This window comes from Meles meles, chromosome 6, assembly GCF_922984935.1.
Source record: "Meles meles chromosome 6, mMelMel3.1 paternal haplotype, whole genome shotgun sequence".
NCBI classification, from domain to species: Eukaryota; Metazoa; Chordata; class Mammalia; order Carnivora; family Mustelidae; genus Meles; species Meles meles.
In genome coordinates, this window is record NC_060071.1 from 19327265 (window position 1) to 19351948 (window position 24684).

Here is a 24684-nt window from a genome sequence, read left to right on the forward strand (position 1 = left end):
CTGGCTGCACGTTTTCACAGACGAAGCAGCCTTTCTCCACCCACGTGACCTGCTGGGTCTGAGGACTTGGGTTCGCAGGATGCTCGGAAAGGATAGAAAGCAGCAAATACGGGCTCGCGGCTGTTTTGGGCGGGGGGGGGGACCTTCATGCAGAGTTGGCTGAGTGGGGGCTGCGTGCTCACGAGAGTCCCTGAGGCACCGTATAGGCAAGCAGCCTTTCCCGGGGGGCCCCAAGTCCTATGAGGAGCACCTTTGTTTTGGGTTAGGTCTGCTGGTTGGCGCAAAGAGTCTTTATTCCAGAGCTGTATGCTTTCCAGAACACTTGGTCCTTCACGCCTCACAGCTCACAGCTGCCAGCTTAGTGGGGTTGGAACCCGGGTCCCCAGAAGTCAATCTCTGGAGGAGCAGCAGTGCCCTGTGGGTGAAGGACAGCCGAGCTTCCGACCCACTGCCCGGACCCTGGCCCTTTCACCCCTCACTGGTGGGAGAGGAAGAGAGAGCCTTTCACCAGCTCCTCAAAAGTTGTAAAAGCAAACTCGGGACTGTTCCGGCCTCTGTCCATCAATTCGGCTTCTCTTGCGCCCTATTCTGCACACGTCTGTTTCCTCTGGTTTCCAAATGCTGACTCTTCCCTGCCCCTGGTGCCTTCCTCATTTGGGTGCCCTCCCCGTGGCTCCTGGCCACGCTGTTCGTTCTCCCTCAGAGCCTGAAATCGGGCAGCAGGTGAAACAGCAGAGCCAAGGAGCAGAGCCAAGGAGCAACCTTTCCAGACACTCGTGACCGGCTTCCTGCTGGATCTTTTTTTTTTTTTTTTAATTTTTTTAAAAAAGATTTTATTTATTATTTATTTGACAGAGATCACAAGTAGGCAGAGAGGCAGTCAGAGAGAGAGGAGGAAGCAGGCTCCCTGCTGAGCAGAGAGCCCAATATGGGGCTCAATCCCAGGACCCTGAGATCATGACCTGAGCCAAAGGCAGAGGCTTAGCTCACTGAGCCACCCAGGTTAAGATCCTTCCTGCTGGATCTTAAAACAGAATACAACACAGCGGGGGGCGAAACTGCTTGCACTTAGTTCAAATGGGGAAAATCATGGATGAAACAGAGACACAGGAGGAGTAAAACTATTCTTTGAGCTTAAATGACAAACCGGAAAATACAGTCGGGGAAGTCAACTCAGGTCTTGTTCCCGGGGTTCTGGGATCGAGCCCCACATCAGGCTCCTTGCTCAGCGGGGAGTCTGCTTCTCCCTCTCCCTCCGCCTGCCTGTCCCCTGCTTGTGCTCTCTCTCTCCATGTGACAAATAAATAAATAAAGTCTTAAAAAAAAAGAAAGGAAATATAAAAGAGCAGTGGAAGATTTTTGAAAAAAAAGAACTCACCAAAACACAAATAGATCACGGATTCAATGTACATGTCAGTCGATCGTTGAATTTCATTCAGCCAGTGTTTATAGATCGCCCACTCGATGCCCAAGACTCAGCAGTTACGAAGCCAGGACCGTGACCTTTGCCACCACATTGCTCACAAATTCCACCAGGCAGGAAGAGAAATGAAGAGTTAATTTACCCAGAAGGGGACACAGGCAGTAAATCATGAACACAGATACAACTTCATTGACAATTACAGAAATTCACATGAAAGCAACTCGAGAGTACTGACACAAGCCTGTGAAACGAGCAAAGATAAACACGGATGCCGAGTAAGACACTTGGCACGGTGGTCGAGAAGTGGGCTCACCGATGCCTCTGCTGGCACAGTCTGCTCCATAAGGTGCGGAAAGTCACTGGCATCATGTGACAAAAGCCATAAAACTCCTTTCTCCCAGGGAACTGTTCTGAATGTGTATTTCTTTTCTGAGAGATATCTCTAGGACATAATTTGAAGGAAAAAAAGAATTCCCACAAACATGGTCAAAACACTGCTATTCATAATAAGAAGAAATTAGGGGAGGGGCGCCTGGTGGCTCAGTGAGTGAAGCGTCTGCCTTCAGCTCAGGTCATGATCGCAGGGTCCTGGGATCAAGCCCCATGTCGGGCTCTCTGCTCAGTGGGGATCACGCTTCTCCCTCTCCCTCTGCTTCCCCCTGCTTGTGCTCTCTCTGTCTCTCTGTCTGTCAAATAAATAAATAAAATCTTTAAAAGAAGAAGAGGAAACTAGGGGATGGAAACAGAAATGTCCAGCTGCAGGAGGAAACTGTACCATCCATGCTATACCTTCAGAGTGGACGGCACATAGCCAGGAACCACCCTGCCTGTGTCGTCAGCACTCAGCACACCACTACTCCTTGACCAGGACACCCTTGAACTCTGACCCCCACACAGCATCCTCAGGAAGCCTTCTTTGACCCACATGCCTGATCAGATTCCCCCTTATATCTCCCAGAGCTTCCTGTCCATTTTATTTATAGCAGTTAACAAAGTTGGAGGTTGTCTGGGTGACATTCTCATCTAATGTCAACTCTCCCATTTGAAAGGAAGCATCTCAAAAGCAGGGGATTTAGCCAGGTTTCCTTACCCTTTGTTTGAACCCCCCACCCCGCCCCGGTGTAGGGCTGGAACAGGATGATTAGCGTGGATGGACAAATGGATGGTTGAAACTTTATATATGCAGTAAATCTCCCATTTATGTAAAACTTAAAAACTGACAAAGGACTGTGCCAATGACTTTAATCATCTTTACAGTCCAATGAGGTAAAAAAATTCTGTCTTTATTTAAAAGTTGAGGAAACTGATGTTTCTCTCCATAGTAAGCTAAGTAGTTTAGTTAATTGCAGACATTTTATTTCCTGCTCCCCCCTCCCTTTCTCAAATAGATGTTGGCAAAATTAACTTGGAACTAGTGACGGAATATTTCTTGTAAGCTTCCTATTTTTAAAAAGAATGACTGAAATACTACGGGGGAATAAAAAACAGTGCTTTTTTAAGAAGATTTTATTTATTTATTTGACAGAGAGAGAGAGAGAGAGAGCACGCACAAGCAGGGGGAGCAGCAGAGGGAGAGGGAGGAAGAGGCTCCCCGCTGAGCAGGGAGCCCGATGCAGGACTCGATCCCAGGACCCCGGGATCATGACTTGAGCCAAAGGCAGACACTTAACCGACTGAGCTACCCAGGCACTCTGTGATTTTTTTTTTTCTTTTAAGGAAAAAAACGTATCTATTTTAAAAAAAATTTTAGTGAAGAAAAGGTGATAAATTTTATTAAACACTTTTTGGCATTCAGATACTCTTAACTATAGAAACCAAACTGATGTTTACCAGAGGTGGGGGTAGGGGGGGCTGAGGGAAATCGGTGACGGGGACTCAGGAGGGCACTTGTGCGATGAACACTGGGTGATGTGTGGAAATCCCGAGTCACTCTCTTGTACATCTGAAACTACTATAGCACTGTATGTTAGCTCCACGGAAATTTAGAGAAAATCATTAAAAACTGAATAAAAACTTTGGGATACAATACGAAAAAAGAATTATATTGAATTAGGAGCCTCGGGGGATTGAGTCTCTAGTTATTTTCCTTATTTGTCTTTTATACATTATTTTGTTTTTCTCTTTTTATGTCACCTTGAGAATTTTTGTAAGTAAATCTTGCATTTCAACATCATTATTTGGTTTGTTATCAGCTGTGGCCAAGGACAACCCCTCCCATAACTTAAACATTGTTTTTACATTGACCCTCAGATTGTCATGTTCATTCTTAGATTATTAAAGTTACATTTAAGTCTCTTTTTTCATTTAGTCAATTGGTTGTTATTTTTTTCAAAGACCCTTGAATTGGCTTTGTTTATCAACTTCCTTGTCTTGACTTCCCTCTGGTTTCTCTATGCTTGGTCTAATTGTTTTAACTTTCCTGTTTTCTTTTAGTTTGCTGCTCTAAGTAGGGCGGGGTTGCTTTATTATGTCTCATTTTTTCTGTTTGTAACAGCGATCAGAGTTGTGCGTTGTCTTTTCCATTGCTTGTAATACTTTTGTTGTTCTAAAAATACCTTCTGTTGTGACTTGGTTTTCCTCTCCTACACGAGCATGAACTAAAAGGTCATGTTTTCACGTTCAAAGGATTGGCCACCTTCTAATTCTGTTTCTCTCATTGGTTCTGCCTCTAGTTTGCCTTTATCCTCAAATAAGATGGAGCGGATGTTTGCCTCTCCCTGCACTTTTTCTTACTCCCTTTTCCTCTTTACTTTTCCATCATACTCAGAATTTAATTAAAAAAAATGTTCATATCTATTTGAACACAGGATTCATTCTTCTGCCCCTCCCCTTTGGTGATCGCTCATTTTTATGACAGTGCGTAACTCTGTAACTTCTCTATTCATTGCATCTTTGATCTATCGTAGTATGCCGGCATTTTTCTTGAATTTGCATTAGTTTTTCTTTTACCTATATTGCCCTGGGTTGGAACATAGAGATTTAACATGGTCATATTTTGGGGTTATGATCGTTTGAGCATCTTGATTACTATCAAGGAGCCTTGTTTATTTCTCCAAATGCCTTCGACACTGTGTCAGCTTTTCCCTGACCATGGGAAGGGAACATGTTGGTCGGGTAGGAAGGGACCAGAGCGTCAGGCACCTGAATCACTATCTTGGTTCTGCTACTTTTGAGCAAGTTGTCTCTTTGAGGTTCTTTTTTTTTTAATTTATTTGACAGAGAGAGAGAGAGATCACAAGTAGGCAGAGAGACAGGCAGAGAGGGAAGGGAAAGCAGGCTCCCTGCTCAGCAGGGATGCGGGGCTTGATCCCAGGACCCTGAGATCATGACCTAAGCCAAAGGCAGAGGCTTAACCCACTGAGCCACCCAGGTGCCTCTCTCTGAGGTTCTTCACCTGCTAGACCTTACAGGGTTACTGTGAGGGTGAGCTGAAAAAGTGGCCACGGAAGTCTGCATGTGTGTTGCGAAGGATCAGCAAGATGGTGTCATCATGACATCACAGCTCAATTTCCCTACAGAGGGTTTCCCTACAGTCTGACCTTGAGTGTGCCCTTGGAGACAATGGACTGTTCCATGTTGATGGTTTAAAATGCCATCCTAGCTTTGCTTCTAAGTTATTTTTGTGCTTCTATTTCCCATTGATCTGGTTTCTATGGTATTATTTCCTTTTGTTTGTTCACCTTAAATTATAGTGGCAGGTAACCACTACTAATTCTGATATTTACAGTATTTTGAGCAGACGTGCTTTTTCAGCGCTGATTACCCATTTTTTCTCACTTGGTCATTCATTAACTAAATCATTGAATTCATCTTCTTCCTGAATCTGGGAGGAAGGCTGACCTCCCGCTTTCTCTTATCTCTCCCTTCCTTTACTCCCTGTAATCATTCTCAGGTCATTTTCGAAACTCTCCGTTACACTATGGAGACTCCACAGGCTTTCTGGCCTGTTTAATGACCAATCTTACTGTTCTTTTCCTTACCTGTTCACTATATTTCTAATCTACTTGTCTCAACAGGCATCTTTTTGGCCTTCAAGAATCTCTGTTTCTTTCGTTTCCTTTCTTTAATGCGTGGGCCTCTGTCCATGGAATGTTCTGGGTTCTCAGGTCTTGACTTCTCCCATCTTTGACTTGTTACCATCTGTATCAGTGCTATAGTAACAAAGTAACAAAAATCAGTTGGCTTAAAATAACAGAGATTTACTGTGTCAAGTTCTGGAGGCTAGAAGTCTGGCATCAAGGTAGCAGTAGCAGCAAGCTTCTGTTCCCTCTGAGCTCCAGGGAAGGGTCCTTCCTTGCCTCTCCCCTAGCTTCTCCCCTAGCTTCCAGTGGTGCCTGGCTGTCCTTGGCGTTCTTGGGTCATAGACCCATGACTCCAGCCACATGCCGTCTTGTCATTGCACATCTTCACATCATCCTGTCTCTGCACTTACCTGCCTTTGTGACCAAATTTCCCCTCTTCATAAGGACAGCAGTCATGTTACCTGGGGACCTACTTTAATGACCTCATTTTATCTTTATCTCTCCAAAGACCCTCTGTCCAATGAGGGCCACATTCAGAGGTACTGGGAGTTAGGGCTTCAACATATCTTTTATGGGGAACACATTTCAGCCCATAATACCATCCTTGTGGCCACTGCTCCATTGCCCATGGCCTGGGGCCCCCGGTCACGGTCACCTCCCATGCACGGGTGGACGTCCGATCTCCTGCTTGTCCTTACATGCTGAATGTCCCATCTCTTCTTGAGAGCCTTTCCCTACCAGAGCTCAAGGACTTGAGCAGCAGGTATTTGGAAGTGTCACACCAAGGGATTCCCCCCAGGGGGCAAGGAGGCGGGCATGGCGGCAGGCGCCATCGGTCAGATCTTGTCCGTTGTAGCCCTCACCTGCACAAGGAGGCTGGGACAGAGCACTGTCTCCAATGTGCCGATCCTTTGTCTAGCCAAATCCCTGTCCTCCCTGGCCTCCTCGAACAGTCGGGGTTCCCGGAGAACATTTGCAGACATCTTCATTTGTAGGGTTTCTTTTGACTTGTTCTTCAAGCTCTTTGCCAACTCCATTCTATTTCAATTAGATCTGTGGGTTCTGCCGTGTCTCCAGCCATCTTGGTGCTCTGACTGCTGCTTCCCACGTCAGAAGGTGGCTCTTGGCTCTCTGGCTGGCCCAGCGAGGAGAAGGCACCCTCTGCCATCATCCCAGGAATTTTTGCTTAACCACCAAAAGGAAGGCTTGGGGTTTATGTTGCCAAGGATTCACGAATACATTTTATTTATTTATTTTAATATTTTATTTATTTATTTGACAGAGATTACAAGTAGGCAGAGAGAGGGGGGAGGAAGCAGGTTCCTTGCTGAGCAGGGAGCCTGATGCGAGGCTCCATCCCAGGACCCTGGAATCATGACCTGAGCCGAAGGCAGAGGCTTTAACCCACTGAGCCACCCAGGCGCCCCCACGAATACATTTTAGAAGATTCTGTCTCCCCCATCCCCTTTGAACATGTGTGTCTTGATGGAATGGACTGACTCTACTGCCTTTTCGTGTCATGCCCTCGTGTCATGGAGCTCAAGTTGGTCCCCTAGAGGGATTTACGTCCTCAAGGAGGGAAGATTCTTACAGAGTTAGCCATAGGCCAAGGTCAAACACAGACCGACGGATAGGAACCATGAATTGGCAACACAGAGAGAAGACTGAATTCCGCTCTGCGGGCTCTGTAGAGACCGGGAGGAGGTGAAACGGACTCTCCACTCAGGTGAGGCTCTTCCCCACCTAACCAATGGCAGAGGCACACAGCCCCCTGCCATCCCCCAGCTGTCAAGGTCAAAATCCAGGCTGAAAACATTATAGACCCTAGCCCTTTGCTTACCAATCATCTTTCTTCGACCAGTGAGCGTTGCACGGATGTAAAAGCAAACATAAGTGATACAATTGTGGCGTACTGGTTCTTCCACTATGATGGTTTAGGTCCGGTGGCTTCAAGAAAGTTTGTGTAAAGTCCGGTAATTGCCGTCCCCTCCCCGCCCCCCTCCAGATTGCAGCCCCCATCGCAGGACAAGGAGGTCTTTGGTACACAGAAGCACCCCAAGCATCACTCTGTGCTGAGCCATGCCCTTCTGTACAGCTAGGCCTTCCTGATTCGGTCCTAATCGTTACCACAGCCTCGGGAAACACGTGTCTAGGTCAGCCCCCTGTGCCTTCTGGAAGAGCAGTACTTCCTTCTCTCTTGCCCGACATTCAGAGGGCTCATGCTTGAGGACAAACATGAGTGTGTTTCTGTCTGTTTGCTCCAGAGTTGGGGTGGGGGGTGCCTTAGCCACAGCACTGGTGAATGGGGACGGGGGAGGGGGGGTCCTCTGCATCCAGCTGTCTTTGATTTTGCAATTCGGAGTGCATGGCTTTCATTATGCAAGCGCTGGCTTCTCTCCCTCGGAAACTTGTTTATTGTGATCCTTCCCTGGGTTAAACACAAATAAGTAACAAGGGCTCCGTGGCTCGCCCTGCTTGGTTTCCACGTCAAGTGTCCTGTCATCTGCTGAACTGTGCGCCTGTTAACTTCCCTTCTGCCGCTTTGTAAACACTCAGACACCCTGTCATGTTTGGGCACCAACAGGAAAATCACTTTTGTCAATGAAAATTTTCAAACCAACCCAAGACGAGGTAGAAATCTCACACACATTTTTTTTTTCAACCGCCAAGCCCAGAAATCCTTTCCCAAGGATGTCTAGACTCCGAATGTGTTGTTCTGTGTTCAGACTTCTGCTTTTGACTCATTCTCCTGGGGCGTGAGTTTAACAGATTTCCACCCTGCAGAAACTCTGGTTGGGGGGTGGGTAAGACCTAGAAAGAACTCTGAATTTTAGGAAATGGCGGCATCTGCTTCCTCCACTTACCCGTGTCTGGCGAATTCGGTGGCGCGCACAGCCACTCCCTTCTTCTCGATGACTTTCTTCTGCTAGAACAGTGCCCTCCAAATGAAGCAAGATGGCATCGCCATGACACAGACCCTCGTGGGAGACGAGGAGGCAGTCCGGGCACCAAAGCTTGCAGGGTTGGCAGGATTTAGACAGGAGGCAGAAGGGCTGTGAATTTCAGGGGAGACAACCCAGAGCAGGGTGCAGAGCCAATGGGGGGAGGGGGCAGACCTGGGTGTGAAGGCAGAGGCCAGCCAGGCCCACAGAAGCTCGGACCCTCGAGAGACCTCATGACACCCACCGTCGAAACGAGGCTGGTTTTCAGGAATAGCTCTCTTAGCTCCAGGCCCACCAGCCTTGTGCTTCCCACAGTGTCCACGCATTGCCAAACCACACACATTCCCCGGGGGAGGGGGGGCCGGCAGCTCCCCAGCCAGCCCGCCCCCCCGCCCCCGGCAGATGGGCCAGTCAGTTACTGACAGTGAGGCCACACTCCCTGGGTCCCCACAGCCTACCTGAGAATCTCAGCATCGGGTCCGCATTCTGAGCCCTGTGGTTCATTCATGAACAGGCAGTTTCTGTGTTTCATTGACATTTTTTCCCTGGCCTTGACTCCTCTGCTCTTGGGAGCACACCCATCCCCCAGTCACTTCTACCTACAATGAATTAACTCCGCAAGCCCTCTGCCAGCGGGAACGCAGAGGACAAGCAGAGGGCAGGGAGGAGACGGTGAGGCAGACAGCTGGAAAGTGGCTGGGGAGACTGGCAGTGTGGGGGTTCCCCAGGGAAGGAGTTCGGGGGCCCTGCTACAGGCAGCCTGGGTGGGGGAGGTGGGGGAAGGATGAAGGGTTGTGACATTTTCGGGCAATTGATCGGGTTGGAGGTGTGAATGGATGGATCAAGGTTCTCAGTGGTTGGATTCTGGGCCAGTACACAAGCATTTATTTAGTGTCTGCCGCACGCGGGGCACGCTGCTGTCCACCTGATACTGTTGGTCAAGGCTCTGTGCAGCAGGTGCACCACGGGCTGGGCTCTGGACTGCCTGCTGGGGCACAGGGGATGAGCCCCAAGTCTGAGTTAGCGCTGAGCAAAATCAGCAGGTGGGCTTCTATAAGGGGAGATGAGCCAGACAGAGCCCGAGAAGGTGTCCACGTCTGCTACAACTTGCCCGAGGACCCACATAGACCTAGGCAGGCAGACACCAGGCTCGGGGCTCCTGAGGTTGAGCCCCTGCTCTTAATGGGATTATAGGCTGCAGCTCAGGGCTCCCAGAAATGCAGGAGGGAGACCACAATTGGGCTCATTTCCGGTTTGTTAGGATTTTTGATGGTCCTGTCATTTGATTTATAAGACTTTCAGTAGACATCTAAGGTGTGTCTTAAAAATCAAAATCAAAACCAGCCTTCTTTTCAGCTTCCTTTTGGCTGCCGGGTCAGTCCAAGACAGATCCCCTTGGTGTTGAATGACTGGAAATGGCCACACAGGGTGAGCGGAGAGTCAGACTGTGATCTGGGCCTCTTGGCTTTGTGTCCAGCTATCTGGTCCTGGGCCCGGAACCGGTGTGTAGTTTCCAAGAACCCAGGAAGAAGAGGCCACCAGGCCCTTGGAGGGCCTTCCTTGACTGGGCATTGCAGAGCCTGGAACCTTCCTCTCAGCCCGCCCCTGGGTCAGCTGTCGTGCTGATCCCAAGGCTCCCTCCAGGAGCACACTGTCCTTCTCAGCACACAAGCCAGGGAGAATCTTGGGTCCAGAAGTGACCTAGACATCATCTGGCCCCAACCACTACTTTAACAAATGAAAACCAACAATAACCAGACCAAGGGTGATGCAACTACGAATTATAGAAAGATTAAGAAGAAGCCCATGTGGCTGGATTGAACTGTAGGCATCAGGGTTCACTCCTGTGAAATATAGAGCTGTGTCGGATCCGTGGACTGAGAAGCAGCAGAACCCCAGTAGCAGTGGGCACACCTAGCACCCAGATTCTGGTTTCTAAATACCATTTTCTGCTCAAGAGAATCAGGCAAATTCTGGGGCTGGGGCTTTGAAAGCAACAGAAACGGGGGTGTCAGATTTTGCCAGGAAGTAAGGAAATACCCCAAACAGGTAGGAATATGTCAAAGGAACACAGGAACCCCCTTGATGGGACTCCCACTGGCCAAACTGGGGGTGACCAGAGCAGCAAAAGACATAATGATAATAATAATTGTAACACTTAGAATAAAGAAAGAATCCATGACTCCATAGTGATACTTAAAAGGAGCAGAGAGACCCCCTTCTGTACAGAAGAATGCCAGGTAACAAATGCAGAAGGAATGGTAGTTTTAGGAAAATCACTGCTTTGTAACAATCAACGTACTGAATGAGCCAGGCTAGGCTCAACAATGGCCACTGAAACCACTGGGTGAAATGATGTAGGAATGCAAGACATTCACTAGTCTCAGAATATCACTCTACCCGTGCTTACGAATCACAGAGTAAAATGCATCTTTACAAAGTGGAGCGTCCAACGGACACTACCTTCAACAAGGGAGTGGACTTGGCATCATTAGTAGCAGAACAAGCTGACAGCAGGTGACCTCTGGCGATGTTCTGTTGAGAGGACCCAGGGTTGTCTGAGATGCTTGCCAAAAATGCTTGCCTTGAATCTGAACACGAGGGGAAACAACTGAGTAAATTCGGATTCTGGGGTAGTCTACGAGACTGCTGGAATTACTTGAAAAACTGCATTGCCAGTGTTGAAAAAGGACTCGGGGCGCCTGGGTGGCTCAGTGGGTTAAGCCTCTGCCTTCGGCTCAGGTCATGATCTTATAGGTCACGGGATCGAGCCCCATACGGACTCCGTGCTCAGCGTGGACTCTGCTTGAGACTCTCTCCCTCGGCCCCTCCCCCTCTAAAATAAATAAATCTTAAAAAAAAAATGTAAAGTGTGTGTGGAGGGAAAAGAGAGAAAGCAAATGTGGTGTCAGGTTAACAGTGGAATCCAAATGAAGGGCATTTCATGTGTATTCACAAAGTTCAGCTCTTCTGCGGTTCCGAAATTTTTCAAAATAAAAAAGTGTGGGGAAAACCGTAATGACAAGGGAAGCAGCAGTAGAGTGACCTTGTCTTTTTTTAAAAAATCAGCTGAGGCTAAAACTTCATTCTCTTGACCCCAAATCCAACAGAGCCTCACCTGTCCGTCTCCATCCAGGTGAATGGAGAGACAGAGTCCTTCACCTCCTGGGTCAAAGAGTTTGGAGAGGGTGTCCCAGAGGCATGCATTCCAATCCCGCCGCGTTGCTAAGGAGATAAAGACCACGCACACATCGCCATCTACTGGCCACATAAGGAATCGTGTCTGCTGTGGTCTATTCTGAACCCAAACTTACCCACGTTACTGGTCCTCCACCCCACCACAGGCTCTTGGCTTGGTTGTTACATTTTCCCGTCGGCCAAGCACTGATTTTTTGTTTCTCTAATTTTCTCATATGGACTTCCAGTTGCTTTGGAGAAACAAGCCAAAAAGCTGATTTCCTGCCCCCAGAAACCGAATTGAGACCCGATCCTTTGAGAATCCAGAAAAAAGAGAAAAACCCTGCTCATGTGTATTTAACCACCACACCCCAGCAAACCACTGGCTTTTCTGACTCCCTCTTGTGGAAATAAACGAAGGCCAACCAAATGAGAAAAGCAAAGGCGATTTATTCCAAGTTTGCCATAGCAAGGGAGTCAGCTACCCTGTCCTGCGTTTTGGCAGAGCCATGGGAACACTTTCCAGTGGGAGAAAAGGGAAGCCTCAGGTATGCCCCCCCAACCCCGAGGGGCTGTCGATGGGGAAACTGGAGACAGCTCACGAGAAGGGAGGTTGTCCTGCATGATTGGTTGGGGGAGCACTTTGGCTTCCTCTGGCTCATTTAAGTGGGACATGGGGACAAAGACTGGGGAAGCTGCCTGTGATTAATCAAGTCCTGGCCCTTTGGGACTGATTGTTACAGATTGTTACAGAAATTACTGGATCGGTTCTAGCCATGGTGGGCTAGCCATGGTGGTGTGGCTCCCTACAAGTCTGGCTCAGAGCAGACTGGCTTCCTGGGCTCGTTATTGTAGAGAAGGGGGTTAGTTTCCCAGGCAGGTTGCCACAGGCAGCATGTCACAGTTCTGTTTTTTATATACGGCCTGGCCATTGTCTGTGTATTTGGCCCTTCTCACTCTGGAAGCAGCCCATCCACAAGCTCCCAGTGTGGGGTCTGCCGTATTGCAGGCGGCAGCCCCTCTCAGGGGGTTCGGGAGACCCAGGTTGGGTCTTCTGTCTTCTTCTCCAGTCTGGGGAGACCCCTCCAAGCATGGGTGGCTCTGTACAAAACAGGTGTCATTCCCGCGGATTCTGGCCCTGGAAGAGGGAACATTCATGGACACACACACCCCCCCCACAAATGGGATCCCCCTAGGGGCTGGAGAGTGGGGGGGCAGAGTTTTGCACAGGTCACTTGTGAGATGCAGATACGGATGGAAATAGGTGCCCCCGCCCCCCAGTGCCAGCCACAAGGTGGCCAAGGTCCTGACACCCTGGGACTCCAGCTGAAATGAACAGAAACAGACAGACTCACGGTGGAATAAGTCATTGCTCTATTCTAAGGCGATGCTGGCCCCTGGGCTCCCTGCCCGAGGGGGCTTGTCCCCTTTCTCCAAACCCAGGCTCTCCGTGTGAAGTGGGCCCACCTCAAGCTGCCCTGGGTGGATCTCGACTGGCTCATAGACATCTCCTGCCAGATCACAGAGCTGGACCTTTCTGCCAACTGCCTGGCTTCCCTCCCCTCCGTCATCCCCTGGGGACTCATCAACCTCCGGAAGCTGAACCTCTCCAAGAACCACCTGGGGGAGCTGCCTGCCGTGCAGTCATCGGACGAGATCATCTGCTCCAGGTGGGCACCTGCCCCCTTGCAGGCCCCTCGGGGTGCGCACGGGGACCTCCAAACCCAGCACGACCCCCCGCTCCCCCCCACTCCTATGTTCTCCTGGATCAGAGTTTGTGGTTGGAAATCCAGTTCTCCGTAAAAGGAGGGGAATTCTGCTGCCCTTACACAGTTCCAAGGAATACGGTCCCCCCTCCTTTTGAGGGGAATGCAGAGAAGTCTGGGGAGGGTGTGGTTTGTCTCGGCCCAGCCTTATACTGTGCATGGTGGCCGTGCCTGCTGCTCACCCGAGGTGTCCCCTCTTGGTCCTGCCAACGGAAATCCAAGGAGGTTGGATGTTGCCTGCCTGGGGGATACAGTGAGGCCCAGGGGTGCCCGTTTTTATTTGACCTCCCAGGAAAAGTGGGAATGGCCTCCCAGAAAGTGCTACCCTGAAAGCGCTCTGGCAGCGGGTGGATGGCGTGGGCAGCTCCTGGTCTCCTTTCTCAGGAGGCCTTGGGAGGAAGCCTGAACTCCATGAGAAGGGCCTTACCTTCACTGATGGGCGGCGATCCTCACTCTGTAAGGATTCAAGCTGAGTTCAAAAGCTAAGGCTTCACTTAGAGTGAGCTAAGAGAGAATGCTGCACAGGGCACAGGGTCAGGAAGCAAGCCATGGGGAAGAAGGCTCCACACAAACATTTCAAGAACAAGGGCCTTTTGAGTGGGGGTCCTCAGCCAGGGCAAGCCGTGGGGGTCCAGGTGGCTCGAAACACGGCCCTGTGGCCTTCCAGCAGCTTCAAGGGCACCAGCTGACTTTGCTATCATCTCCTGAGAAAGGTTTGCATCCCTACTGGTCAGTGAGAGCAGGGCCCACCAAAGACACGTGTGATTTTAAAACTTCGTCTCTGCGGGACGTGGTAACAGTTAATGGGATGAAAAGACATTTTCAGTGCACGCTCTTCACCACTGCACGAGGGGCAATACAGAGAAACACGTCGCAGGGATGCCTTTCCTCTTTCTTCTGAAGCCCTGACGGCCTCCCTCCCCAACCACAGGCTCCTCGAGATTGACATTTCCAGCAACAAATTGCCGCACCTCCCTCCGGGATTCCTGCACCTCTCCAAACTCCAAAAACTGACAGCTTCCAAAAACTACTTAGAGAAACTGTTTGAAGAAGAAAGTGGTATGTTGTATCATCGGCACCCTGACCTCAGTTGTCGTTTTGTTCCTGACCGCCGTCTTCTTACGGTTACGATTTTCTTCTTCCCCAGCCACTAACTGGATCGGTTTGCGGAAGCTGCAGGAACTCGATATTTCTGACAATAAATTGACCGAACTCCCTGCACTTTTCCTCCACTGCTTCAAGTCCCTCAGTTCTCTGAACATCTCCAGAAATAACCTGAAGGTGTTTCCAGACGCCTGGGCCTGCCCTTTGGTGAGTGTTGTCCTGGAAATTAGGAAAGGCCAGTCAAGCTGGCATCTCACGTGAACCAGAGCTCCGGTCAGGGCTCTGTTGTCTCACTTCCTCCTCTTGGTGACCAGGCTGGGTAGCAGGACTGCTACTCAGAGGTGTCACTGGGCATCGAGCCCCTGAGTGTCTTAGGCGACTCACCTGAAAGCCAGCCCTGCCTCCTCTCCTCCCCCCGACCCCGGGCCCAGCTCCCGGCTTGAGATTCCTGCCCTAACCCCCATAGAACTTTCCACCGTTACAGCCTGCCCATACTGCCCTAACCCCCATAGAACTTTCCACCGTTACAGCCTGCCATAAGGCATCGGCATCGGAGGAGTTCTGCCCCAAAGGGTGTGGTTCCTTTCCACGAGCTGTGAAATGAGAACAAAGAAGAGAAGAAGAAATAATTCGCCTCCACCTCCCTGCCAATTAAATGGTGTTTTTGCTTCTGGGGAAGTTTGCTTATTAAAACAGATGGGCTGGCATAAAGAATATTTATGTTTTATTGCTGTTGGTTTCAAACCAAAAAAGTCTCTGTCGCTCGCTTGCGCTTTCTGGCTTCAACAGATGTGTGTGGGGAACCCGCTCGTCCCTAGAGCTTGATCCTGAATGATGCCGTTATTTCCAAGGACAATGGGCCAGATGTTCTGGAATGAAGGGACAGGAGCAGGAGCCACCCTTGGTCTCCCTCAGGAAACCGTTCCCGTCCCTTCCTTGGAGCAAAGACACAGGAACACGGGACAGTGACAGTTTGTAGCCTCGTAACTGTGTTGTATTTATGACAGAGGCTTAGCTGTCGAGTTCTGATTTTTCAGGTCAGATTTGGAAAAGGTCTTTCACTGTACTTCAAAGCAAATTAATATCTCCTTCTCCTTCTTGTCAAACTCCTAGAAATGTTGTAAAGCATCCAGGAATGCCCTGGAATCTCTGCCGGACAAGATGGCTGTCTTCTGGAAAAACCACCTGCGGGATGTGGATTTCTCAGAAAATGCTCTCAAGGAAGTTCCCCTGGGGCTTTTCCAGCTTGACGTAAGCCTCATGGCCCTCTCTTTCTCATTGTTGGCTTTTGTGGGGAAATCAGTCCACGTTGCAGTACAATCTGTCGGCTTCTGAGACCAAAAAAAAAAAAAAAAAAAAAAAGAAAGAAAAAAGAAAAAAGGTTCAACTCTCAAAATTGTGCGTGTTTATGAGCACAGATTAGGAGGAAGTGTTGAAAAGCATGAGCATAGCCCCGCAGCCCTGTCTGGCCTTCTCTGGCCTCTGTCTTTCGGGGCCCCCGGGTGCCCACCGCTCCCCCCAGCCCCCCCAAGGCCTACCGGTGTGCAAAGCCGAGGGAGCACCGTGGGGCGGGGCCTTCGTGCCCACCTCCCTCCCCAGAGGTGGCAGAACTGGAATTCCTGGCGCTCAGAATCTTCCTTGGCTGTGAACTCAAGAAAGTGCCTTTTTCCAGACCCCCACGTCCCTCCGACTCATCCACCCGGGACTGCTTTCCTGTCTTAGGTGGTTTGCTGATCCATCTCTGTTTTCCCCACTCGGACGCGAGCCCCTGAAGGCGAGCATAGCTCGTGTTCATCTCTTGGCACCCAGGGCCACCCCGGCTCAGGGCCTGACCAGTGTTGGCTGAAGGTACCCGGGCACACCTCAGCCCCCTGTCCTGCCACGCCGGCCTCATGGGCCCCCACAGGTTCTTGTGCAAGGAGAAGCACAGCTTCTCCTCGTGTTCAGGGACCCTTAAAGGGCCGGGAAGGTACCTTCCATCTGTGTGTTCTCAGGGAGCAGGGCCACCGAGTCTCGGGCCCCGAGGCGTGCACACGTCAAGCGGGGCCCTGGTAGGTGAGCGCCCTACTGGTCAGTGAGAGCTACCCTCAGAGGCCCCCCTTGCCATGAGTTGAGACCCCTGCCCCAGGTCGGTTTCCTCATTTCATGCCAGCCGTGTGCTGACTGGGTTTTCTGGTTTCCACTGAGGCCAGAAGCAGGAGATCCTGAGGGAAAAAATGTTGCCGAGGACTTTACCACTCGGCCCTGTGGGACCTTGTGTTTGCTCACGGGTCTCCCCCTCTGGATTGGGGTCCTGGGAGGCCCTGCACGACCCCAGGGTTCTGGGGCCTGGCGCGTGCACGGCCCTATGAGACATTCGGTGACAAACTGGTTGTGACGGTGGGGAAGGCCTGGACCCCCCCTTTGACACGGGAGCGGCGAGGGCACAGGGTAAGGAGTACAAAGTGGTGGGGGGAGCCCATTCGCACTCCTGAGCCACGGCCGCCGAGGACAGGAGAGCCCGTGTCCCTAGGGAAGGAGTCGAGAAAGGTTGCAGGGTGCCCCCTATGTGCCCACTAAGGTAAAATATGTGACAAGTCCAAGGACGGAGCTTGTCCCCCGCAGTCCCTGGTGGGCGGACAGAGGGCCAGTGGCCAGGGAGTCAGCAGGAGGCACCAGGCCAGCAGGGGACACCAGGTGTCCCCGCCACTCTGCCCCTGCCCAGGGCATCACCTGAGGAGGTCACGGGAGGCAGGGACGCCCCACAGTGTGCTGCAGTCCCTCCCCCGCGTGAGGCCTCGGCCCTCAGGACCCTCTGCGTCGGCCGCTGCTCCCGGGACGGGCCCGTGCATAATTGTCACTCTTCAGAAGGCCCAACACTGAGACATACTTTGTCCTCCTTTCATTCTGGAATAACTGCCTCGCATTGATCAGGAGGGAAGGCTCCTGTGTAGATGGTCCCGTTTGCTGTGTTGGGTATAATCTCGCAAGTTCTAAGAGGCTCTCTAGAGCCCGACACTATTGGAATCTTCGCGAAGGTGAATCGGTTGTCATCGTTCTGCTGCATTGTCTCGGGGAGCTGCCCCTTCTCCCTGTGGTGTTTGATGGTGTCTCTGCGTCTCTCTCTCTCTCTCTCTCCAGGCCCTCATGTTCCTGAGGTTACAGGGAAACCAGCTCGTGGCACTGCCGCCTCAAGAGAAGTGGACCTGCAGGCAACTCAAAACCCTGGATCTTTCCAGAAACCAATTTGGCAAGTAAGCATGGAGGCTCTGGCAAGTTCCAGAATGCGTGTGTGACCGCAGTCCGGCAACCCCGTGGGCCGGTGTCTCTGTGGGTTTGTCAGGGCGGCTGTTACAGAGCACCGCAGGCCCGGGAGGGGCGGGGGGACTTCACGAGGAGACGTTTATTCCCCCCACACGCCCGGAGGCGGGAAATCTGAGGTTAAGGTGACAACATGGCCGGTTTCCCCTGAAGCCTCTCCCCTGGGCTTGCATCGAAGCCACTTTTCCCCATGTCTCGTGTGGTCTTCCCACTGTGCGTGCCTGTGTCCAAATCTCTTCTTAGAAGGACACCAGTCAGACTGGCTTAGAGCCCACTCACACGGCCTCATTTTAACTTGTTTACCTCTTTAAAGACCTGCCTCCAGTTACAGTCACATTCGGAGGTCCTGGGGGTCAGGACTTTAAAACATAGGGGCGCCTGGGTGGCTCAGTCGGTTAAGTGTCTGCCTCGGGCTCAGGTCACGATCCTAGGATCTTGGGATCGAGCCCCACATCTGGCTCCTTATGCAGTGGGGACTCTGCCTCTCCCTCTCCTGCTCCCCCTGCTTGTGTGCTCTCTGACAAATGAATAAATAAAATCTTAAAAAAAAAAAGAGACTTCAAAACATACATTGGAAGGAGAGTCACAATTCACCCATAACAGCATCCTTCCATTTCTAATTTCTAAAGGCTCCTGGAAGATCTTCTCATATCAGCCTAACCTGTCATTCTGTTCCAAAGTTTTGGCCAAAAAATGCACCTCCATTGAATAAAAGTCAGTCCCAGAGCCGTCTAATAAAAGATGAAAATCTGTGGATGAGCACAGCTTGCCTTTGGGGTCCTGGAGACCAGACTCCCTATTTCACTTGCTGAAGCCCACTTCTTAGCATGACTTGACCCCCAAAAGGGAACCCCCACCCCCAGGTGAGAGCGTGTGATGTGGAGCAGCCACGGGAATGGGCTTCTTGCCAGGCACAGAAATGCTCCCACGTGCCTGTAATGGAAAGCTCAAGAATGGAAATCACCATTGGCCATGCCAGCATTAGATCACCTCCTCTGGACATTTTTTTTTTTCCCCAAAGACTTCAGAGCATAATCAGTGCAATTAGTAGGCAAGGGCTGTGCTTACATAGTAGCTGCAGGGACCCAGACACCTTCCTGATGGGAATTTTCTCCCTTATCTCCGCATGGCTCGGCATTATATAGTCACAGCAAAAATTGTCATGGTCTCCTCAAAATCTGATTTGTTTGTTTGTTTGTTTGTTTTGCCCCTGCAGAAATGAAGATGGACTGAAAACAAAGCGTATTTCCTTTTTTACCACCAGAGGGCGGCAGCGTTCTGGGACCGAGACAGGTGTGTGTCCTTGGGGGCAGATGAGACAGACGGGCGGGCAGTTTCCTGCTCCACCACCGGGGGTCGCCCTTGCACGGGGTTTTCTCGGAAAAACCTGGGCGCGCCCTGTGCCTCATCAGACAGGTTTGGCCTGCGTGTGCCCTGAAACCCTCTTTCCTGCTTGCAGTCCGATGAGACTGGTCGCTATATGTGTGGATAGCTCTGTTGTGAGTGAGCACCGCTGAGAGATGGTACACCTGTTAGTGCCTTTCTGTAAGGTTCATGGCATGGGGTGTGGCTTGGGGTTCCCCCATTTTGCAGATGAGGAAGCGGAGGCCATGGGGTTGCAGTCAGCTCAGGCTCCCGTAACAGAGAAGCACAGACTGGGCAGCTGAGATGCTGAAAATGGCTGGAAGTCTACAATCTGGAGGCTGGAAGTCTACAATCAGGCTCCTCGTGAGGGTCTTCTTGCTGTGTTCTCAGAGGGAGACAGAGACACACAGATGGACAGAGCAAGCTCTCTGGTACCTCTTCTTCTAAGGGCACTAGTGCCCTCATGGGGACCCTCCCTTCATGACCTCATCCATCTAAACCTAATTACCCCCCAAAGGCTCCAACTCCAATCATCATCACGTTGGGTAGGCTAGGGCTTTGGGGGGAGGGTGGACACAATCCAGTCTGCAGCACAGGGGCTGACTCACTTGCCCAGGTCACGTGCCTGCTTGGTGACAGAATGAGGTGTCAGCCCAGTGGGACCCCAGCCCCGAGGTCCGGGAGAGCAGCACCATGAAGTCCTCACGGCCACACTATAGCATCTTGTGAAGGCCTCGCGGGAGCACAGCCCCACTGTCCTGGCCAGCCTGAGAGTCTGAAACAGGTTTGTTGCTAGAGTGTTCTGACTGGTCTCACAACAGGCCAGATCAGCCAACGGTATTCCAGGAAAGCTACTTCTTCTCGTTCATCGTCTTCTGGGAGGTACGGGGGAAGGTGTGGACCTGTCCCCCGAGCTCATCAGCCAGCCCTCTTTTTTAACCCAAAAGTGAAGACTTGTAAAGCCAGCTATGCTCACAGAAATATCCCTCAAGACGCTGTCCCGGAGAACAGGAACCAGTATTTAGGTCATCCTCAATGTAACGTAACTTTCTTCTTTGGCTTCGTTTCTGTTGGCAAAGCGCTCTGTTAGCACAGGTGGTGTGAGACGGGGACGAGAAAAGCCAGAGGCCAGGACACATTTGCAGGAGGTGGACCTAAATAGTCTGTCCACCTGTTACACTTCTTAATGACCTGATATGTGTGTATATACATACGGTATCCATATGCATCAGTCTTGAATGAGTGTGTATGGTTTTTTACGTGTGATTTTAAAATAACATGTCATCAGTGGAACAGACCTAAGTAAATAATAGGAATTTAGTACATGGCAAAGGGGGCATTTCAATTTAGTGGGGGAAACACGCTTAATTGTTTTAATAAATACTGTGGTGTACCTGCCTGTTCAGTGGGAAGGGGAAAGTCACCAAACTGGATTCCCTACTTTACCTCTATTGCAAAAATGTGCATGTAGATTTCAGATTTAAACAAAGAAGAAAAAGAAAACTATAAACATTTAAGAGAATATAGGTAAAATCTGTGGGTGGAGAAGTCCTTTAAAACCTAGGTGGGAAATCTAGAAGTCACTAGAAAAAGACCAAAACCTTGGGCTTTGTAAAAATTGAAATGCCTTGTTCAGAAAGGCATCATAAACCAAGCCATGATGCAGACAGACTGAGAAGGAATATTTTCAACGCAAATCGTTGCAACACAAATTGGCTTAAGTCCCTGATACACAAAGACCGCTTACAAATTAATTTTTTGAAAAGGACAACTCAATTGGAAAAAATAAAAAATAGGGGAGGGCAGTGGGTATAAACAGTTTGCAGGAAAGGAAATCCAGATGGCCCAGAAACGGATGAGAAGGCCCCAAACCACACTCATGGGGACATATCATGAGGAGTTTCATAACTCATCCTTTTTAAAGTGCGGGACCTTAGGACTTTGGAAACTGAGTCCAAACATAGGGATTTGACGTTGAAGGAAGGACAAATACTTTCTTCTCATTGACGCCGAAAGGGTCTACTGCCCGTGGAAAGGGTAGCTGGGGAATGGATCTCGGTCAGGCTTCTGTTGCTGTCAGTTGAGCCTCATGAACTCGGGTGGGTCAGAAAGGTGTCTCCAGGATGGAAATGCAGAAGGGGAAGAGGAGGTAGGGCCCGGCACTCAGTGGGACCAGACGCTTCCTTGCGAAGCTGCCAGAGTGCGAGGCCAAAGGTACGCCACGAAGAAACATGACAGGAGCGTGTACTAATGTTCTGGAAAACAGCTTTGCCGGTGGCTGGCTGGAGCCCATCTGGGGAGCCAGGTGAGGAGGCCGCGCCCCTTAGATGTCTCCCTGGCAGAGGTGGGTGGTGGCTTTGGCCCTTGACAAAGGCCTCTTGAGTTTGTCCATTTCGTCTCGAAAGTCGAGGCCCACCCCAGCACGAAAAGGAGACCCGTTGCAAATTCTTCCCCCGTGAGGCTTACCCTCCGGGGGGGCCGCTGATCCTCGGGGAAGGAATGACCTGTAAAAGCTAACTTGTTTGCCGACGGATAGTAAAATTCCAAGGAGATTTGTGTACAATGAAGTAGTCCTACGTGCGCGGCGGCCTCGTCCAAAAATAATTTGGACAGCCGTTTTTACGGTAAAACTCAGACAGCAGAGTCATAAATAACTTAGGAACGATTACAGTCCATAAATACTTAGGGAGCTGTGCTCTCCCAGGCCCGTCGCCGCTCGGGGCCAGCGGCTCTGCGGCAGGTGCTGCCTCTGCAATAGTGATTCCTTATTCCATCTTCCCGCCACTTACAGAGGCTTCATAAACACCGAGGGACGACTTGAAAATTAGAAAACACAGGGGCCAGGTGTTCTGAGTGTGTTCTCGGGGAAGAAAGGGAGCCTTTCTTCCTTCCCGTGCATGTTCTTTCGGCGTGTGTCGGGGCAGGCTAAAGTGAATCGTTCTTTATCGTTGGGGAGAAAACAGTCCTTTTGAACATTTTTCTTACGTCCAAAGCCGTCTTTAAAAGTCTGTGGCACCTTCGTTGCACTCCAGGAGGCACTGCACGCCCCCCCCCTTTCCCACGGGGGCCCGCTGGGCTGGTTTTTCCGGCGCGGATTTCGGGATTCCGTTATCACCTCTTCTGGAACATTCTCGGATGCCAGTTACCCCATTAGCATTGATACCGCGGGTGACATGTGTGGAGAAGAGCCAGAGCGAAGGGAGGTAGTTGTGATCAAGGGCAACAAAGTGGCTCCAGCCCAACGAAAGAATCCCGGCTTCTCTATCTTGCTGGGCTGGCAGAGGGCCGGGGGAGAGGGCTTTGGGGCCGTCTTTTATCTTTAGTTCTGGGAGCTGGAGCTGAAAGGCACCCTTGCGGGCATGGAGTCCTGCCCCCCCTTACCAGGGAGGATAAGGCACTTTGGAGATTTTGCTGAAACCTAAGCCTCTGATCCCCATCAGTGTGTGAGTCCAAGCCCCTGGCTCCAGTCACCCTAGCGGTCCCACGCTCTGGTGCCCGAGAAAGGAACACATACGACAGGATCTCAATGGGAATCCCATAACTAACCCCATTCACGAAGTCACTTAAACACTAGAGAGTTGGCTGGCTTTTCAGAGAGTGGCATCTTAGGAAGCATAAAAACCAAGCCCATTGTATTATTTGCTAATGGATTGGCTTTTTTTAAAATTGAAGATGTGTCCGTGGTAAACAGAATTTTTGAATGGTATCAAATGGTGTGGCATGAATATCCAGTCCCCGAGTCACTCCCCTCCCCAGAGACAGCGGTGGGATGCGTTACCATTATGTTTGTGTCTAACACCCATGTACACGCGTGTGTGCCTGTGTATGCTCACGTGCCTGTAGCGGCATGTAACGTGCACACGCGTGGGGTGTGTGTGCCCACACTTGTGACGTTGTATGCCTGTGGCCCGCATCGCGTAGCATCTTTATGCCTAAAAATATATACGTGAAATGTACATAGTGCACGGGCTGTGCGTTTGCTCCCACGCCTGCATACGCCCGTTTTCAGCTCACCAATAGCCGTCGAGTGTCGCTTCACCCCCACATGTAGACCTGCCCCGTGCTTTGCAATAATTATATATTATCCCTGTCGCTCATCAGCTGCCTCCCTGGGGTGGGGGGGGGGGAGCTGTCTTCTGTCTTTGCTGTTACAAACCGTGTGCCCAGGAGTGTCCTGCCCTTACAACCTGGCCACACACGTGCAGGGACGTCTGCAGAACCAGCCCCTGGAATTAGAACCCCTCGGTCAGGAAGACGAGCACCTTACTCAGGTCGACTTGCCAAAATGCCCCCCAGAGGCTGCTGCCAGCTCGCACACCCGGGTGCCTCCCACGCCATGCCGGGATGGTCCACAATCCTCTGCCAACATCCCCTCTGCCTTGGCATCTCTTTGCAGCGGGGGTGCTGGAATTTCCGGCCTTCCTGAGTGAGTCTTTGGAAGTCCTTTGTCTGAACGACAATCACCTGGACGCCATCCCGCCCTCGGTTTGCCTCCTGAAGGGTTTATCAGAGCTCTACCTGGGAAAGTGAGTACCCAGCCAGCAGGGGGAGGCCGAGTGTGCTTCTGTCTCCCATCTGAGGACGCAGACCCCGGGGTGGGGGGGGGGGGGGGGGAGAAGGAGGCCATCTATGTACAACGGGGAGGCAGCAGGGGGACTTTGAGAACCGGGCTTCGTCAAAGAGGTGGGAGAGGCAGAGGCAGGGGCCATGATGCCTGACACCTTCTGTCCTAATGAGAACAGCTCAGTCCTTCACCCTTCCATTCCCCCAATCCCTACCGCCGGGCACCACTGGGGGGTGCAGCGTGGGAAACAATGAAAATATCAATTCGGTTACGTTGCCTTTTTGAGAAGAGACACTGATAATCTTTATGGCGTCGTGATCGATAGAAGAGAGAGGATGTTGGGGGAGGAAATCTGGTTCTAAGCCACGGGGCTCTGCAGAAGGCAGAGCTGGCTTTCCAGCGAGGAAGGCTTCGGAGTTAACTGTCTCGATGGAACGCTCGAGATGTTGGGCTTGGGGTGCAGGGCCCAGAGGCTGACAGCCTGCCGCGTGCATGCACGCGTGTAGTTCTTTGTGTCCTCCCGCGGTGTGTGTGTTCCCTCAGCAATCCTGGCCTCCGCGAGCTCCCTGCGGAGCTGGGGCAGCTGAGCAACCTCTGGCAGTTGGACATCGAAGACCTGAACATCACCAATGTGCCCGCGGAGATCAAAAAAGAAGGTAGACTTTCCAAGGCAGCACCCCTCCCTACCCTAACCGCCCCGGGAAAAGAGGACTCAAGTCCAGTCATTAAGGACCTGGGTTAGAAGCAACTTAGGCTCCCATGGTTGGGCAGGTGCAGAGAGATGACCCAGAAAGTGATGGTGTCTGAGCAACATTGTACTACAATTAATCACGTGATGAAACTATGATTCTGTGGGCGGGAAGGATACCGTCTTTAGGTCCTTGACTTTTGGACTCCACTTTTGGGGTAATTATGACCACAGCTTCCCTGTGCCGTCCAACCCAATTGCTCCCTCCACGTCCCCCATTAGAACACGTGGAAAGTGTTCCTTCAAGACAGGATTTTGTTTCCCAAGAGCTGC

At 51.0% G+C, this 24684-nt stretch overlaps 1 protein-coding gene across 1 annotated transcript in view; it reads left to right on the plus strand.

The window, feature by feature from the left end:
* Positions 1-24684, plus strand: part of LRRK1 (leucine rich repeat kinase 1) — a 129446-nt gene that overhangs the window by 66938 nt on the left and 37824 nt on the right. The window contains exons 7-14 of the mRNA XM_046007383.1: positions 13008-13234; positions 14262-14389; positions 14478-14641; positions 15548-15685; positions 17555-17667; positions 18951-19027; positions 23496-23625; positions 24207-24319. Coding sequence (XP_045863339.1) covers positions 13008-13234; positions 14262-14389; positions 14478-14641; positions 15548-15685; positions 17555-17667; positions 18951-19027; positions 23496-23625; positions 24207-24319 — 1090 coding nt within the window. The remainder of the gene's footprint in view (positions 1-13007; positions 13235-14261; positions 14390-14477; positions 14642-15547; positions 15686-17554; positions 17668-18950; positions 19028-23495; positions 23626-24206; positions 24320-24684) is intronic.